The sequence below is a fragment of the Propithecus coquereli genome, unplaced genomic scaffold (assembly GCF_000956105.1).
Source record: "Propithecus coquereli isolate 6110/MARCELLA unplaced genomic scaffold, Pcoq_1.0 Scaffold16, whole genome shotgun sequence".
In the NCBI taxonomy this organism is placed as follows: domain Eukaryota; kingdom Metazoa; phylum Chordata; class Mammalia; order Primates; family Indriidae; genus Propithecus; species Propithecus coquereli.
In genome coordinates this window covers 5,443,525-5,461,133 of record NW_012140524.1, presented here as the reverse complement: position 1 = coordinate 5,461,133, position 17,609 = coordinate 5,443,525, and the positions used below count along the sequence as shown (strand labels likewise).

At 41.4% G+C, this 17,609-nt stretch overlaps 1 protein-coding gene across 1 annotated transcript in view; it reads left to right on the top strand.

Annotated features, from left to right (window-relative positions):
- The first annotated feature begins 8,426 nt into the window (after positions 1-8,426).
- MRPS35 (mitochondrial ribosomal protein S35) overlaps positions 8,427-17,609 on the top strand; it is a 55,762-nt gene continuing 46,579 nt past the window's right edge. The window contains exons 1-3 of the mRNA XM_012640959.1: positions 8,427-8,526; positions 12,462-12,499; positions 13,966-14,133. Coding sequence (XP_012496413.1) covers positions 8,427-8,526; positions 12,462-12,499; positions 13,966-14,133 — 306 coding nt within the window. The remainder of the gene's footprint in view (positions 8,527-12,461; positions 12,500-13,965; positions 14,134-17,609) is intronic.

The following is a 17,609-nucleotide window of genomic DNA, read 5'->3' as shown; positions in this document are numbered from 1 at the left end:
CACTCGAGCCCGGGCAAAAGAGTGAAACTCTGTCTCAAAAAAAAAAAAACCCATATAACAATTCCTTGTAACGTTATAATAATTAGGTTACTGGTTGCAGTAAGAAAAGTGCATTCACATACAATAACCATTTGTACTTAAAAACCAATGTGGGATTATAACAGTACAAAGCGGAATCACCATTATTGTACTCATATGCCAGGTCAGATGCTTCACATCTATTAGTGCCGTTCACATCTCTCTTCCACGACTCTAAGAGGGTTCTATTTGACAAATCAAAGAGGTTAACTCCCAAGGTCATAAATACATCATTAAAGAAGTAGCCCATAGCAAAAAAAAAAAAAAGTCTGTCCAGTTACAAAGCCCATAATCTTTTCTAGAGTCATGTAAAGAAAACACTTTGACTAAACTACTGGAATTGCTGAGATGCAGAAATGTTCACCTGCGAAGATGCTTAGCTGGATGCTGTCGCTCCTTTCTTCTCCACTCCCTGGCCTTAATCTGCTGCTGCTTCTCCTGTTGCTGAACAACCTATTCACTGACAGGCAGCACTTGGGAAACATGGGCTGAATCCTGGCAACTGCATCCAAACTCTTAAAACATTTTCTGTTTGTGACAGTCTTCCCATGACCGTGGCCCTTTCTGTGTTTTGGAATTTAGGGCACATTCCTGTGAGGCTGAATTAAGATATAGGAGGGCAATATGGTACTGGGCAGTGTATTTCAAAGTAAGAAATACATTCATCGTTGTCTGTAGGATGGAAATGTGCTGAGGTGCACTCTGATAGTTTCTGTTGTACGTCATTTTTTAAAATGCTGATTGCAAGTCACTAAACTGGTGTCATGAACAGTAATATGTCACGACCCAGAGTTGTAAAAGTTCTGTCATGGTGGAAGCGTTGAAAACTTTCGAGTTTGGAGTGCTCAAGATCAGAGAGCGGCGAGGTTAGGAATGTATTGCCCCACACTCTTCCGGCCTCCTGGCTCTTAGTTCCAGACACTCCTATTCCACTGGCCCTCCTCCAAGACTTGGATCCCTTCCATTGTCAGTTCCCTGGGAGCTTTACCATCCTTTGTCAGTCCCCTGCACCCTGCCCCCACCTCAGTAGAAGTCCTGTTTCTTCAGCTAAACCTTCTGGGTGTGCCGTTCAATTTCTTTTGGAACCCTAATGCCTCCTGATTTTCCCATCTCAAAACTGGAGATGACAGTAACTACATCATAGGACTGCTGTTAGTTATCTAAAATTAAGAGTATACAAAGTGCTTAGTACAAGAATCCAGATCCACTCTTTGATTCTTTATCCAGAGCAGTAAACAGGATTCCCGGAGAACACAGAGCTGCATCGTTAATTTCAGTTTAGATTTAGCCTCAAGAGTGTGCTACCATTTTCCCTTCTCTGAGCCCGGTGTTCTTCAAATTAGAATAAGCCTTGCACCATTAGGGAACACCAGCCCCCAAATCCCTCCTCCTCAGCTCTATGACCCAAAGAAGTCCTGGAGGAAAGGGAGGAAGAGAAGGTTCATAATCCCTGTGATGCCTCCTGCCACAGAGGGTGTGTGGCCTCTTCAGCCTCCAAGAAGTGGCTGTGTTTCCCCTCCTCTCAATGGTTGTTGACCCCCATAGCCCTCTCCTTGAGGATACTGGAATAAGGAAGAGCACATCTGCAGCTTTGTGGTTGTCCTGCACTAGAAATTAGAATAAAGGTAGTGTTTAATATTGTAATAAATATGGAATTAATATACACATTTGTCAATTAAAATAATTATTTTGGTCAGGTGTGGTGGCTCACCCCTGAAATTCTAGCACTCTGGGAGGCCAAGGCAGGTGGATTGCTTGAGGTCAGGAGTTTGAAAACAGCCTGAGCAAGAGCGAGACCCTGTCTCTACAAAAAAATAGAAAAAATTAGCCACGCGTGGTGGCACACACCTGTAGTCCCAGCTACTTGGAAGACTGAGGCATGAGAATCACTTGAACCCAGGAGTTTGAGGTTGCAGTGAGCTACAATGACACCACTGCACTCTAGCCTGGGCGATAAACAGACTCTGTCCCAAATAATAATAATTATTATTTTCTCAAAAGATGATGCGGTATTGATGGAGAAATCCATTTCCTCTTTCTGTCTGTGAGGTCTCCAATAGCATAGAGTCAAGCTCAACCTTTGCAATTGGGTTAATATATTGCAAAAAAAAAAAAAGACTTAAAAATGGAAGATAGATTCATTCACACATAATTGCTGAATGCCTGTAACATGTAGGCCTTGTTCTATGCCCTACAAATCCAGCAGTGAAAACAAGTGTCTACTCTCGGGGAGTTTCTATCTTAATGATGAAAGACAATAAACATATGCACATTTATTTAAATGCATATTTTAAAAATGTCAGAGATGCTGCAAAGCATATCCCCTGAATCATGGACAGAGAGTGCGGGAAGTACTATTTTGCATACACTGGGTGGTAAAGGAAGGCCTAGCAAGAAGGGAGCAATTGGCCAGAGATCTGAGCGCAGAGAGTGAGCATCAGTGCAGATACCTGGGAAAGAGTGTTCCAGGCACAGAGAACTGCAAATGCAAAGGGCCTGGGTGGGGGTGGGGGTGATATGTGGATAGCAGGAGACTGGTGTGGAGGGAGCAGAGTGAGCCCCGGGGAGACTGGGTAGGAGATGGGTTTGGAGAAGTAGGCAGAAAATTGGTCAAGCTGATCAAACGTGTAAGCCAAAGCAAGCACTCCAGACTTGATTCTATATAGGGAGAGGAATGCCTTGACTGACCTACACTTTGAAAATGTCACTCGAATGCTGGGTGGAGACCTGATTGTAGGGAGACAAAGTGGAGAAGCAGAGTCCAGACGGGCAGCCTGGAAGCTGTTACAGTAATCTGGATGAGAGAAAAGTAGCTCAGACCAAGGTGGTAGAGGAGAAGGGGTGAGGAGGTCAGATTTAGGACATCATTGAAGGTAAAGCACAGAGCAATTGCCAATGATTGGATGAAGGATGTGAAACATGCCACAATTAGATACTGTATTTCCAAAGGTCTTACATAATAAGAATATATGCAAGGGTAGAAATAATTTGTCTTTAACATTTTTTTATCCCAAGAAACCAAAAAATCAAAAAAACATTTTAGCCCTCACCTTTAGTAAATTGGGCATGAATAGGCCCAGGCAGCATCTCTTGACATTGTTAAGCAACGATTATTCCCACTTTGAATGCTTCTGTAAAGTTACAGTACCCAGTCAATGTTTTCTTAGTGTACAGTGACCCCTGTCTGCGGAAATGCTGTGTAGAATAAGCTATCAAGAAGGTGGTGATGTAGAAGAGTAAAAGAACATTCAACTTGGAATCACATGTGGATTTGAGTCTCAATTCTCATAAGAGCAGAGACAAGTGGCTTAACTCTTTGTTTTCTTATCTGGAAAATAGGAATAACTTCAACTACAGTGATGCATTGCTTAACAATGGCGATGCGTTCTGAGAAATATATTGTTAGGCGATTTTGTCATTGTGCTAACATCATAGAGTGTACTTACATAAACCTAGGTGGTATATAGCCTTCTACACACCTAGGCTGTATGGTACAGCCTATTGCTCCTAGGCTACAGACCTGTGCAAGATGTTACTGTGCTGAATACTGTAGGCAGGTGTAACACATTGGTAAGTGTGCATCTAAACATATCTAAACACAAAAAAAGGCATAGTAAAAATACCGTGTAAAAGATAAAAAACAGTATACCTGCTTAGGGCACTTAACCATAAATAGAGCTTATAGGGCTGAAAGTTGCTCTGGGTGAGTCAGTGAGTGGTGAGTGAATGTGAAGGCCAAGGACACTACTGTGCACCACTGTAGATTTTTAAACACTGTACACTTAGGCTACAGTAAATTTATTCAAAAATTAAGTAATTGCACTACAATGTTACAATGGCTACATCATTAGGCAATAGGAATTTTTTAGCTCCATCATAATCTTATGGGACCACTGTCATGTGTGGTTGCTGATTGAATGAAATGTCACTATATGTATGGCATGTGACTGTATTTCAAAGGGGACAAAGATTGTGAAAATGTTTTATATAGTAAAGTTTTTACCAAAATTTCAGAAAACCTGGTACAAATTCTAAATATTCATGTTATAAATAGCTGGAAGGCATAAATCAAAGACATATCATGTTTTTTTTCCTAAGTGAAAATAAAAATGTGAAGCTTTTGCTGATTTTTAAAATTCTGCATGATCATTTAATTTTTTTAAAAGCTACATTCTTGGCGTAAAAATACAAGTACAAACATGTAGAAAGTGTAATCTCTGGAGTCTCACCTCTACCCCTCAAATTTACTGTTTACTCTTCCAGAACGTGCATATAAAAAATATTTTACACAAATAGGATTAAATAACCCATAACTGCCTTATAACCTGCATTTCAAAAAACCATATATTGTGGACAATTTTCTGTGCTGATGGATTTATATCTACCTCATCCTTTTAAAGGCCGATGCCAGTGGTTCTTAATCCTGCCTGAATATTAGACTCACTTGGGGAACTTAAGAAGTAAACAGAAAACAAAACAAGCAAACAAACAAAAACCCCAAGCCAAAGCTCCAAACACACGTAGACCGATGCTTCAACTTCTCAATCAGGGAGAAGGTCTAGACAATTGTTTTTAAAAACCTCCTGAGATGATTCTAATGTTCAACCAGGATTGAAACCCATGTATCTTAGTACTCTATATCATATGAATGCACAATAATATGTTTAACCAATACTGGTTTTTTTTCTGTTTTATCTTTTTTTTTTCTGGAAGGCCTCTTTAGGTTCTAGAAACCAATACTGTTTTGATGGACATTTAGGTTGCAAGGTCCATCCTCAAACCTGATATTTGCATACTGTCTACCATACTCCTGAACAGACATAATTTGTTCACCCACTTTTTATAAAGATGTCAGTTCAGATTAAAAGTACCTCTCTAGGCCAGGCGCAGTGGCTCACGCCTGTAATCCTAGCTCTCTGGGAGGCCGAGGCGGGTGGATTGTTTGAGCTCAGGAGTTCGAGACCAGCCTGAGCAAGAGATTAGAAAGAAATTAATTGGACAACTAAAAATATATAGAAAAAATTAGCCGGGCGTGGTGGCGCATGCCTGTAGTCCCAGCTACTCGGGAGGCTGAGGCAGGAGGACTGCTTGAGCCCAGGAGTTTGAGGTTGCTGTGAGCTAGGCTGACGCCATGGCACTCTAGCCCGGGCAACACAGTGAGACTCTGTCTCAAAAAAAAAAAAGTACCTCTCTGCTGGATGGGGTGGCTCAGGCCTGTAATCCCAGCACTTCAGAAGGCCAAGGCGGAAAGATCACTTGAGGCCAGGAGTTTGAGCCCAGCCTACGCAACATAGGGAGACCCTATAGCTACAAAAAGAAAAAAAAAAAGTAGTTTTCATTGGATTAATCCAGGTTTTAAATATAGTAAAAATCCACTGTAAAAAAGCTTAATATTTAAAATTGTTCTACACAGGATTGGCTTCATAATTTCTAAGGCCCAGGGCAAACTGAAAATACCGAACTCCTCGTTCAAAAATTAAGAATTTTTAGCCAGGAATAGTGACTCAAGCCTGTAATACCAGCTACTTGGGAGGCTGAGGTGGGAGGACAGCTTCGGCCCAGGAGTTCAAGGCTGCAGTGGGCTATGATCATTCCACTGCACTTCAGCCTGGACAACAGAGCAGAACACCATCTTTAAAAAAAAAAATCATTGGCCAGGCACGGTGGCTCACGCCTGTAATCCTAGCACTCTGGGAGGCCAAGGCGGGCGGATTGTTTGAGCTCAGGAGTTCGAGACCAGCCTGTGCAAGAGCGAGACCCTGTCTCTACTAAAAAAAATAGAAAGAAATTATCTGGACAACTAAAAATATATAGAAAAAATTAGCCAGGTGTGGTGGCTCATGCCTGTAGTCCCAGCTACTCGGAAGGCTGAGGCAGTAGGATCGCTTGAGCCCAGGAGTCTGAGGTTGCTGTGAGCTAGGGTAATGCCACGGCACTCACTCTAGCCAGGGCAACAGAGTGAGACTCTGTCTCAAAAAAAAAGAAAAAAAAAAGAATTTTAAGACAAGGACAGCAGAGCATTAAGCCAAGCACAAGGCCTTCTAAGTGTAGATCATATGCCCATGAAGCCAGCCTGGCTTCTAGGATATGTTGCATTAATTTGGTCATTAAGGTTGAAGAAATGATTTTTATCATGAATGAATGATTATACCTTTAAGGTCCTGCCCAATTGAATATGTAATTCTCAGTAACCCCTCTGTGTAAGATTGTAAATGCTTTACTCTTTACACTGCACAAAACAGATATCATTGCCTATTGATAGCATTATAAATGAGTCTTTAACTTTTAATATAGGATAAAATTTACTGTACTTGATGCTAGGGAAAACAATAAGAAGTATTTTTCTGGCTCCTCCAGCTCTGGCCATCTACCCATTTTAGTCTTAGGGAGAGAGTAAAACAAAAGACAGAAACCATAGAAAAGTAGAATAGAAACTTAAGTCTCTTAACATCTTGCTCAGAAATTAAGAAGTCTCCGAATACGATCATATTCCTTTTGCCCCTAAATTTCTATGGTATAGAGCTTGCACTTTATCTACTAAAATATACATGCTTGACAGGGAAAAAGAGGCTATTGCATTGACCCTGAGCTTAATTCCAGTGACCACCATTTACATTATGCCTTCTGAAACATATCTCACTTAATTACAACTGTCCTGAGAAAGATATTGTTCCCATTTTCCTTGAAATTGAAATTCAGAGGGGTTAGGTGTATTCACCCAACATCACAAAGAAGCAGAGCCTGGATTCAAACCCCACATCCATCTGACCAAAAAGGCCATGATTTTAATCTTGAGAATAGTTAGAGGAAAGGAGAAAACACCATGTGAAGACGGAAGCAGAAGTTGGTGTGATGCATCTACTAGCCAAGGAACACCAAGGATTGGCAGCAACCATCAGAAGCTAGTAGTGAGGCATGGAACAGATTCTCCTCAGAACCTCTAGAAGGAACTAACCCTGCAGTCACCTGAATTTGACTTCTAGACTCCAGAACTGTAAGAGAATAAATTTCTGTTGTTTTAAGTCACCCTTTCTGTGGTACTTGCTACAGCAGCCGTAGGAAACTAATACACAATCCTTCTGCTTTGGAGCAATAATGGGATGGGAAGAGTCCAGAAAAGATGAGGATGGTGATTATTACAAACACTTGTCCATTTCATGCCATTTATCCCCCTCCTTACTGAATGATGTCGATGGCACACTGAATACTTACAGCTAGAATACTCTGGGACACCTGCGTACCTCTGCGCTACTAGTTGTGTGCTTACTAAAAGTCAGTTGCTTTTATTCCCAGTTGTTCTTGTTATTATAATTTTGTACTCTGATTTTAAAAATCAGAGTATCAGGGGATACTTTTATTAAGAGTTGTATGGTAATCCATTCTAGGGTAGAAAATAAGAGCGTTCATTAAAGGATAAACATTATTTTCTAGGTCCTGATGAGTTCTGATTTTTTGTTATTCTAACCTGACCATGAGCGAGCTAACCAAATCATTAAGTTATAGGCTACGTGCACACATGTTCACTGTATGTCAATACTATACCCAGAGTTTTGGGGTTTTTGTGTTTTTCTGGACACAGAATCTTGCTCTGTCACCCTGGGTAGAGTGCAGTGGTGTCATCCTAGCTCACTGCAACCTCAAACTACTGAGCTCAAGCAATCCTCTTGCCTCAGCCTCCCGAGTGGCTGGGACGACAGGTGCAGCGCCCAGCTAATTTTCCTATTTTTATTATAGTAGAGGCGGAGTCTCGCTCTTGCTCAGGCTGGTCTCAAACTCCTGAACTCAACCGATCGTCCCGCCTCGGCCTCCCGGAGTGCTAGGATTACAGGCATTGACTTGCTTAAGAGGACACATCCTAGAAATGGTGAAGTTTCAAACTCTAGCAGTCTGGCTCAAGGGACCATCCTTTTAACTACTACAAGAATACTGGCGTATATCGCTTGCACTAGTTTAGGATTTCTTTAATCCAAATAAATGTAGAAAAGTAGCAATTGCAAAGAATCAGGGCCCTGGGGTAGATGGCCTAACTCCCGGGTCATGCGAGGTTGGACGCAGACCTCTGTGAGCCACATTTCCCCCATCCCTTATAGTGCTCCTTTGCAATTGTCTTGGAACTCATCGATTCGATTTTTTAAAGTCCTTTTTGTTTTCGTGTCATTATTTTTTCCTGTTTTGGAGGGGTAGCTTCCTGCACATTTGATTCCCGCGCTGAGTTCGCAGACCCACGTGTTTCCTGTTTGTCCATCGTAGGGGCGGGGCAAGAACCGGTGAACCCGCCCCTCCTGCCCCAGGCCCGCCCCCTTGACGGCGAACGCGTTTGTCCCCTACGGCTCGCCGTCCGCGCAGCCATGGCGGCCGCCGCTCTCACGGCGTGGCTGGGCTTGCAGCCGGGAGCCAGGACTCTGCGTGCATTCTCCACCTCCGTGTCCCCGGCCACTCGTAGCCTGCGTGAGTGTCTGCCTTGTTGCCTCTGGGCTGTGGGGGAGGTGCGAGGGTGGAAGACCGGCCCCACGATGGCTGCGGCGGCGGCTGAGCCAGCGCGGTCCTGGGGAGGCCGGTACGTCCTCTGCCAGCTTGTTGCTAGCCCGGCAGTAGGAAAGCTGCGGATGTCGTTCTGTTCTCGGCGCCCGCGTCCCCTTGCTCCTATCCTTTGGTTTCTGCTGTGGGTCCTCTGGACGCTTGCTTAGAAAGCTTGCATCCTCCCTCTCCCGGGAACTGCTCCTTCTGGGGTTCTTCCTCTAGTCGCTGGTGCTCAGTAATGTTTATCGTACAGTGTTGAAACGTAGATTTTCCCATACATTAGGAGAGGCACGTGGCTGTGCCAGAACAAACTGCAGCTCTGAATTCCGAGCCAGCAAATGGGGTGACCTTCATGTAACAGAGATTATAGGGATGCTTGGTAGTGTGCTTGCCCCGGAGAAGTCCAGTGGAAACGGCAGATTTTTCAACGGTGAAGTACTGTGTAGAGTGAGAGGCGCTGTAATAGAAGTGTGAAGAATGACAGGGGAGCGTTGAGGAGGAGTTGGCAAGAGTCTGGAAAGGCTCAGCCAAGGGGTGGGCACGTCCAGTCCATCAGCAGATCCTATCTGTGCTGCCTCCTATAATATCTCCAATTTGCTGTCTTCAAACTACCAGCAGCCCAGTGTAGCCCACCATCCCTCATTTCTACAAGAGTTTCCTTTCTGTTTCCTATTTCCCCCTTGCTCTCCTGAATTGAATTCTCACAACAGCCAGAATGAGGTGTTCAAGATGCACATCTTGTGTTGCTACTTCCATGTTCAAAATCTGTAAATGGTTTCCATTGTTTTAAGATAAATTATAAATTCCTTAATGCGTCATAGTGGCTCTTTGTAGTCTTAACACTTGTTTATTTTTTATTTTTCATTCATTCTTCCATTCTACAAATATTTAATTCTCACTATATGCTAGGCAGTGTTCTAGACACTGGGAATATACAACAAAGTCTCTAATCTAATGAAGTTTACATTTTTTTCTGGAAGCCGGAGTATAAACAAGTAAAGAACGAAATATAATGTCAGGTAGTGCTTAGTGCTATGAAGAAAAATAAAGCAGAGTATTGAGAATGATGGATTGGGGGAGTAGTGGCAGTAGGGTACAATAAGATAAGGTAGTCAAGAAAGACTTCCCTGAGGAAGTGACATTTAAGCAGAGCCCAGAGTTCTGCAAAGATCTGGGGGAAGAGCATTGTTGTCATAGGGAACTGCAAGTGCAAAGGCCCAAAAGTGAGAACAAGCATAGGGGTGTGATCAAGGAACAGAAAGAAGGCCAGCGGGGCTGGAGCTGACCAAAGGAGAGAGTAACAGTATAAGACGTCATAGAGTTAAGTCATGGCCTGATCTTATAAGGGCTTGTAGGCATTCCGTTTGGATTTTTGACTTGGATTTTATTCTGAGTTTGGGATCACCTTGGAAGGCTTTGAATAGGGCATGGAAGTGATATAAGGTGATTTATTTACACTTTTAAAAGATCACTGGCTGCTGTTTGGAGAGCGAACTTTATTGGGGTAAGAACGGAACCAGAGAATGTGTGGAGGCTGTTGCAGTAGTCCAAATGAGGTGATGGTGACTTGGATTGGGTGAATAGTGGAGAAGGTGGTGTGGTTGGATTTGGGATATATTTTGAAGGTAGGGACGATAGGACTTACTGATGGGTTTGATGTGGGGCTTGAGGACAAGTCTCAGAAAAGCCTATTAGATTTTTGTCCTGAGCAGTCAGATGAATGGCAATACCATTTACAGGGATTAGGAAGACTGGGAGAAGGAAATCAAGAACTCTGCCAAGGATGTATTATAGTTGAGAAGCCTATTACATATCGTTTGCCTCTTGTTTCCGTGACTCTCTGTTCTACTCTTAAATTTCAGCCATATTGAATTTGTGTACTTACTTTGATTTTCTGTGTTCTCTTGCTCTCTTTAAACTCTTTTTCTAACCTACCTGTCTCCATGGCTTGGTAAGGTAAGGGCTCATCCTTCAGGTTTTAGCTTAAGGTTAATTTCTTCAGGAGATTTTTCCCCACTGTATTAGTCAGGGTTCTCCAGATAGTCAGAACCAGTAGGATAGATATAGAGATAGATGTAGATAGAGATATACAAATATATGGGAGGGAATTTATTAGGAGAATCGGCTCACATGATTGTGGAAGCTGAGAAGTCCCTTGATAGGTCATCTGCAAGCTCAGAGGCCCAGAGATTCTGTTGCATGGTTGACTTCAAGTCTGAAGCCTTCAGAACCAGGGGAGCTGATGGTGTAACTCTCAGTCCCCTAGGCTGAAGGCCTGAGAGCCCGAGAGCCCCAGTGGGGATTGGGGGTGGCTGGGGTGGGTGGTGCTAGTGTAAATCCTGGAGTCCAAAGACTGGAGAACCTGGAATTCTGGTGTCCAAGGGCAGGAGAAAAGTGTCCCCACTCCAGGAGAAAAAGAGAGAATTCTCCTTTCCTTTGCCTTTTGTTCTATCTGGGCCCCCAACTGATTCGATGGTGCCTGTCCACAGTGACAGCAGGTCACTGCTCTCAATCCTACAACTCATACACCATTCTCCTCTGGAAACGCCCTCACAGACATACCCAGAAGTAATGCTTTACCAGCTATGTAGGTATCCCTTAAACCAGACATCTAAAATAAACTATCACACCAACTAGTTGACTAGATTTAGTTCTCTGCTCTGTGTGTCCATAATATGTATCATTGTTTACTGAAATTACTTGTTAAAAAGTTGTCTTATTTGACAGATTCTACATTCTGTGAGAGTAAAGACTATGTCTGTCTTGTTCATTGCTGCCTTCTTATTTTCTGGTATGCAGTATCAAATGATTTTTTTAATGAATGAATGCATATTGCAGGATAAATAGGAATTTGTCAGATGAAGAAATGGTGTGTACGTGCGGAGCAGGAGCCAGGCAGATGGGAGGGAAGCACATTCCAAGCAGAGAGAACAGAAAGTTCAGAGGAAGACTAACAGGCCTGGTCCTGGAAGTTCAGTGTAACAGTGGAGCCTTTTAAAGGGAGGTGAAGGTAGCGATAGTGGTTTCCAGTATGATGAGCTGTGTACACTATGCTAAAGTCACCTTAATCCTTGCGCCTTAGTTTTCTTGACTATAAGTGACTTCTAAATAAGGATAATAATAGTACTTATATTCGTTGTAATGAATAAGATTAAATGAGGTAGTAACAAAAAACATTTAGCACAGTATCTGCATGTGAAAGTGCTCACTAAATATATCTGTTATGATAGTATAGCAAAGCATTTATTTAGAAAGGCATAAGGTTATATAATATTTTAAAAGGTATTTATTGTATGTAAGTAAGTAATCTACTGTCTTCTACAGTCGTGTGTGATTTATTAGGAATGGCTGTGATTTTTGTTCTTGATATTACTGTAGCATTGGCAATTCTAATATGCAATAGGGAAGGAAAAACTGAAGGGATTTTTTTTGGTAGAAATAATAGAGCAATTCCAGATATGAACAAGTACATGTATAGTTTGAACATTTCAAACCAAGTATCTTTAAAGATTCAAAATACTTATTTCTAACTAGATATTTTTACTTGGGAGAGTGAGTTTATTTAAGTGAACTTTAAAATTTATTGAAAATATTTCTTTAGATAATGAGTTCACTACATCAGCAATCACAATAAACTTTATATTTAAATAACTGGAGAATTTTCTTAGCTATTTCTGACTTTTTGTTTTCCTTAAGATGGTTTTAGTCCTTGAGCTTACACAAAATAGGTTACTGTTTCATTTTTATGTCACCAAATACCTTAAGTTATATTAATATTAGAATAATGGGATCATGATTGATTTTGAAGAACTATATGTTGTAAAATTCTCTATAACTAATGTGTTGTCTTTTGGGTACAACAGAAAGAACATCCAGAACTGAAAGACTGTCGAAAAGAAAGGTAAACAATTTATATACTTCACTATATACTACCATAATGGTTCCTGAAGTTCTAACGTGAAACACATATTCATTATGAGGCAAAAGGGTGCTGTCAGAGAAAGGTTTATAAGGTCATGTTTACAGGCCCCAGGCCTGGCAGGGGTTAGTTAATCTTTGACTGTTTTTTCACTCAATACTCAAAGAATAGATCATCTTTGCGAGATGGGCTCAGTCACATACTCCCAGGAAACAGGTGTATAAGTGAGAATATAGAACTGTTTTTGATGATGTCTTTAACAGCCTTGCAGCTTGGGATGTATGCATGAATCTAACCAGTTTAGTCTCACCCTGTGGGCATCTCTACGGAGAAATCCAAATTATAAGGTCAATTGGTGAGCATGGAGTCAGAACAAAGGCACATTAGTTGGAAGTTAAATGATACCAAATTATGATCATTTAGATGAATCATTTTCACAGAAATATTTCCTGCTTCCAAGACATATACAACACAGGTTTTCATATTACTCAGATAGGCGTTGCTGAATTTTGCCACTGTAAACCCTACTTTTGTATGCTGGCCATCCCTTTCTATTTATTAACAATTAAAAAAAAAAGTTAATGTGATTGACTAAACTATCAAGTACTAGTTTTTTTCGGAGCCCAGGAGACATATAATTTCTCATTATGTATTTATTCAATCAGTTTAACCCTAATTTACTTATTTCCCTGTTCCTATGCTTTATTTTCCATATTCCTATTTCCAAGTTTTTAATGTCCCCTCATGTACTGACTTCCATCAAAGCGGTTTTAGAGATTATTTCAAAAATATATTAACTCACTGCTTCATAAATAAAATGTAAAAATTTTGCTAAAAGTCTAGTTAAATAAATAGAGAAATTTTTAGTGAAGGAAATGTAAAATAAAAGGGGATCCACGCCAGAGGGTCTGAAGAGAGCATGCAGAGATACTTAGATAGATTTAGTGTTTTTTCATTTTAACAACAGCAGCTTTGTGAGAAGTCAGATTCGACATACGTTGCAGTTCTGGTTTAATTTCTTTTTCTTTTCTTTTTTTTTTTTTTTGAGACAGAGTCTTGCTGCCCGGGCTAGAGTGCCGTGGCGTCAGCCTAGCTCATAGCAACCTCAAACTCCTGGGCTCAAGCGATCCTTCTGCCTCAGCCTCCCAAGTAGCTGGGACACAGGCATGCACCACCATGCCCAGCTAATTTTTATATATATATATATTTTTTTTAGTTGTCCAGATCATTTCTTTCTATTTTTTTTGTAGACACAGGGTCTCGCTCTTGCTCAGGCTGGTCTCAAACTCCTGACCTTGAGCGATCCACCCGCCTCGGCCTCCCAGAGTGCTAGGATTACAGGCGTGAGCCACCGCTCCTGGCCTGCTTTAATTTCTTGTAATTGCTTTTTTGCTTCAAAATTAAAGAATTTTTCCATTTAAAATATGAAACTATTTTATGTTTCTTAGGCACTACCTCCTAGGACAGAGAAAATGGCTGTTGACCAGGACTGGCCTAGCGTTTACCCTGCCGCAGCGCCATTTAAACCCTCTGCAGTACCTCTTCCTGTAAGAATGGGTTATCCAGTAAAAAAGGGTGTGCCCATGGCAAAGGAGGGAAATCTAGAACTTTTAAAGGTAAGATAAGTTGTTGGTTCATTGGCTAAATAAATGCTGATCTTCCCCCCTTCCACCCTCCTATACTTCAAGGCTTGGTATCTAGCAGCTTATTGTATTTTAACTTAAAAATTTGTCCATGTCATAATGGGTGTCGTATTTTGATTATCCATGGTAAAGAAGACTCAAAGAATCCTAAGTATTTAAGAATATAGTTAGTGAGTCCCGTGTCTGTCCTTGTGGTCTTTTCTATTGTATTTTTTCTACATTGTATCTTTCCAGTGGAACTAAGAAAAGTGAAATCACCTAATTTGAGAGTGAGAATTGGGAGGTGAAAGGAATTTTAAAACTTTCTGTCTAGAAAGATAGAATATTATTTAGTAGTATCACTATAATCCACCAAATTTTCCTTCTTTATATTTCTTGAAGCAAAATAGGTTACAGTAAATGCTTCATTTGATAGAATCTACAGTGGTTTATGAGCTAGAGGTTTTAAAAAGAAAATATAAATGCTTAATCTGGGAACGCATATCTTAGATGGTGTCCTTTAACACTGTGGTCCCCAACCTACCAGTCCATGGCTTATTAGGAACTGGGCTACTCAGCAGGAGGTGAATGGCAGGTGAGCAAGTGAAGCTTTATCTGTATTTACAGGCACTCCCTATAGCTCCCATCACCGCCTGAGCTCTGCCTCCTGTCAGATCAGCTTTGACATTAGGTTCTCATAGGATCCCGAACCCTACTGTAAACTGTGCATGTGAGAGATCTAGGTTGCACACTCCTTAGGAGAATAACGCCTGATGATCTGAGGTGGAGCTGAGGCGGTGATGCTAGTGCTAGGGAGTGGCTGCAAATACAGATTATCATTAGCAGAGAGGTCTGACTGCACAGAGACCATAATAAATCAATTGCTTGCATACTCACATCAAAACCCTACCAGTGAGTGGCAAGTGACAATTAAGCTGCATCTGGTGGCAGGCTTTAAGTCAGAATCTGACACGTATTTTGGTCCGTGTATGGCCCTCCCCACCATTATTGTAGTTACCACTTCCATCCTTGCCTCTTTTCTGCACTGCACTGTTGTCTCAGTCACAGTTTTGGTAAGCCCACAAGCTAACCAAAGCAAAAATGCGTAAAAAACAAATGTTGCTGGAGACCTTCTTTGAAAAGGGGGAAAGACCCAATGATGAGACAGCAGAAGACTCTAAGACTGCCAACAAAATGAAAGCTGCATTTATTAATAAAAGAAAATACCAAGAGTTCTACTTAAATTACGGGTTCATTGCAACAGGTGACTCACATTCTCCAAGCCTGCTTCGTATAATATGTGGAGACCGGCTATTCAACGAAGCCATGAAACCTTCAGAACTGCTTTGCCACATGGAGACTGAGCACCCTGCATTAAAAGACAGGCCTTTGTAGTTTTTCAAGAGGAAAAAAACATGAACACGAAGAACAGAAGCAATTATTGAAGGCCACCACTTCATCAAATGTGTCTGCACTGAGAGCATCATTCTTAGTGGCTTAACCACATTGCTAAAGCTAAGAAGCCCTTTACTATTAGTAAAGAGTTGATCTTGCCTGCTGACAGGAACATTTGCCATGAACTTTTATGAGAGGCTGCAGGTCAAAAGGTGGCATGTGTTCCTCTTTTGGCTAGCGCCATAACTAGACAAATTGATGAAATAGCAGAGAATATTGAGGCACAATTGTTAGAGAGGATTAATGAGTCACTGTGGTATGCAGTCCAGGTTGACGGGTCTACCAATGTTGACAACAAGGCAACAATGCTTGTTTTTGTGCGATGTATTTTTCATGAGGACATGTTATGTGCACTTTTGTTGCCAGCCAACACCACAGCTGCAGAACTATTCAGGTCTTTGAATGATTACATATCAAGAAAACTGAAGGGTCATTTTGTGTAGGTATATGCACGGAGCAGCTGCCATGACTGGATGGCTTTCTGGTTTCACTCTTTGGGTCAAGGAGGCCACTTCCGAATGTGAGTCTATGTACTATATCATCCGTGGAGAAATGGTGGCTAAGCCAAAAAATGGCACCTGAACTAAACAGCGTTTTGCACGATGTGTTTAAAATTATCAACCACATTAAAGTACCTGCTCTTAACTCAGTGTGTTTCGTGCAGCTCTGTGAGGAGATGGACACAGAGCACACGTGTTTTCTCTTATGCACAGCAGTGAGATGGCTTTCTGAAGGTAGATCACTGGCCAGAGTTTCTGAGTTACGAGAGCCACTCCAGAGATTTCTTTTAGAAAAACAGTCACCACTGGCAGCATATTTCAGTGACACAGAATGGGTCACAAAACTTGTTTACGTGTGTGACGTATTCAACCTGCTCAACCAACTCAATCTGTCACTTCAGGGGAGAATGATAACTGTATTCAAGCTGGCAGATAAAGTGGTTGCATTCAAAGCCAAACTGGAATTATGGGCACAACGAGTGAACATTGGGATTGTTGACATGTTTCAAACATTAGCAGAGATTTTGAAAGAGACTGAGCCAGGGCCGTGTTTTTCCCAGCCAGTGCATGATCACCTATCTCCACTTTCAGAACAGTTTGAGCATTACTTCCCAACCACAAAAGACACCTGAACTGGGAAGGAATGGATCCGTGGCGCATTTGTGAATAAGCCACGTGAATTGACTCTGTGCTAGAAGAGGATCAACTGCTTGAGATCACAAATGACAGTGGCCTTAAAAGTATGTTGGAGATAACTTCAGATCTTCATACGTTCTGGATTAAAGTCAAGGTGGAATATCCTGAGATTGCCACAAAAGCACTGAAAAGCCTGCTTCCATTTCCAACATTCTGTCTCTGTGAAGCAGGGCTTTCTGCAATGACAGCAACCAAAACGAGATTACGGAGTTGACATAAGCAACACACTTCGGTGTCACTGTCTCCCATCACTCTCAGATGGGACCATCTAGTTGCAGGAAAACAAGCTCGGGGCTCCCACTGATTCTGCATTACAGTGAGTTGTATAATTATTTCGTCATATATTACAATGCAATAATAATAGAAATAAAGTGCACAATAAATGTAATGGGCTTGAATCATCCCGAAACCATCCCCCTCTCCCCCAATCCATGGAAAAATTGTTTTCCACGAAACTGGTGTCTGGTGCTAAAAAGGTTGGGGACCACTGCTTTAACATATAGTGAAAGTTGTACAATGAAAAATTAAGCGTGTTTTCCGCTAGATGAGAGTCTTCGTCCTTAAGTCCTGTCAATTGTGTAAGGGAAATGTATGTATACCTGTAGATTCATGGCAGAAAGAATACTATAAAAATGATGTTTATTTTTCCAACATGATTGTCATAAGATACTAAGTAAAAGGTGAAAGATTTCTACAATCTGAAGACACATCAGAGTATGATCATAAATTACATTATACTGAATCTACATTTTAAGGAATTCATTTCTTGAATTGACAATATCTGTCACATAGAATTAATATTGTAAAAAACCTATCCTA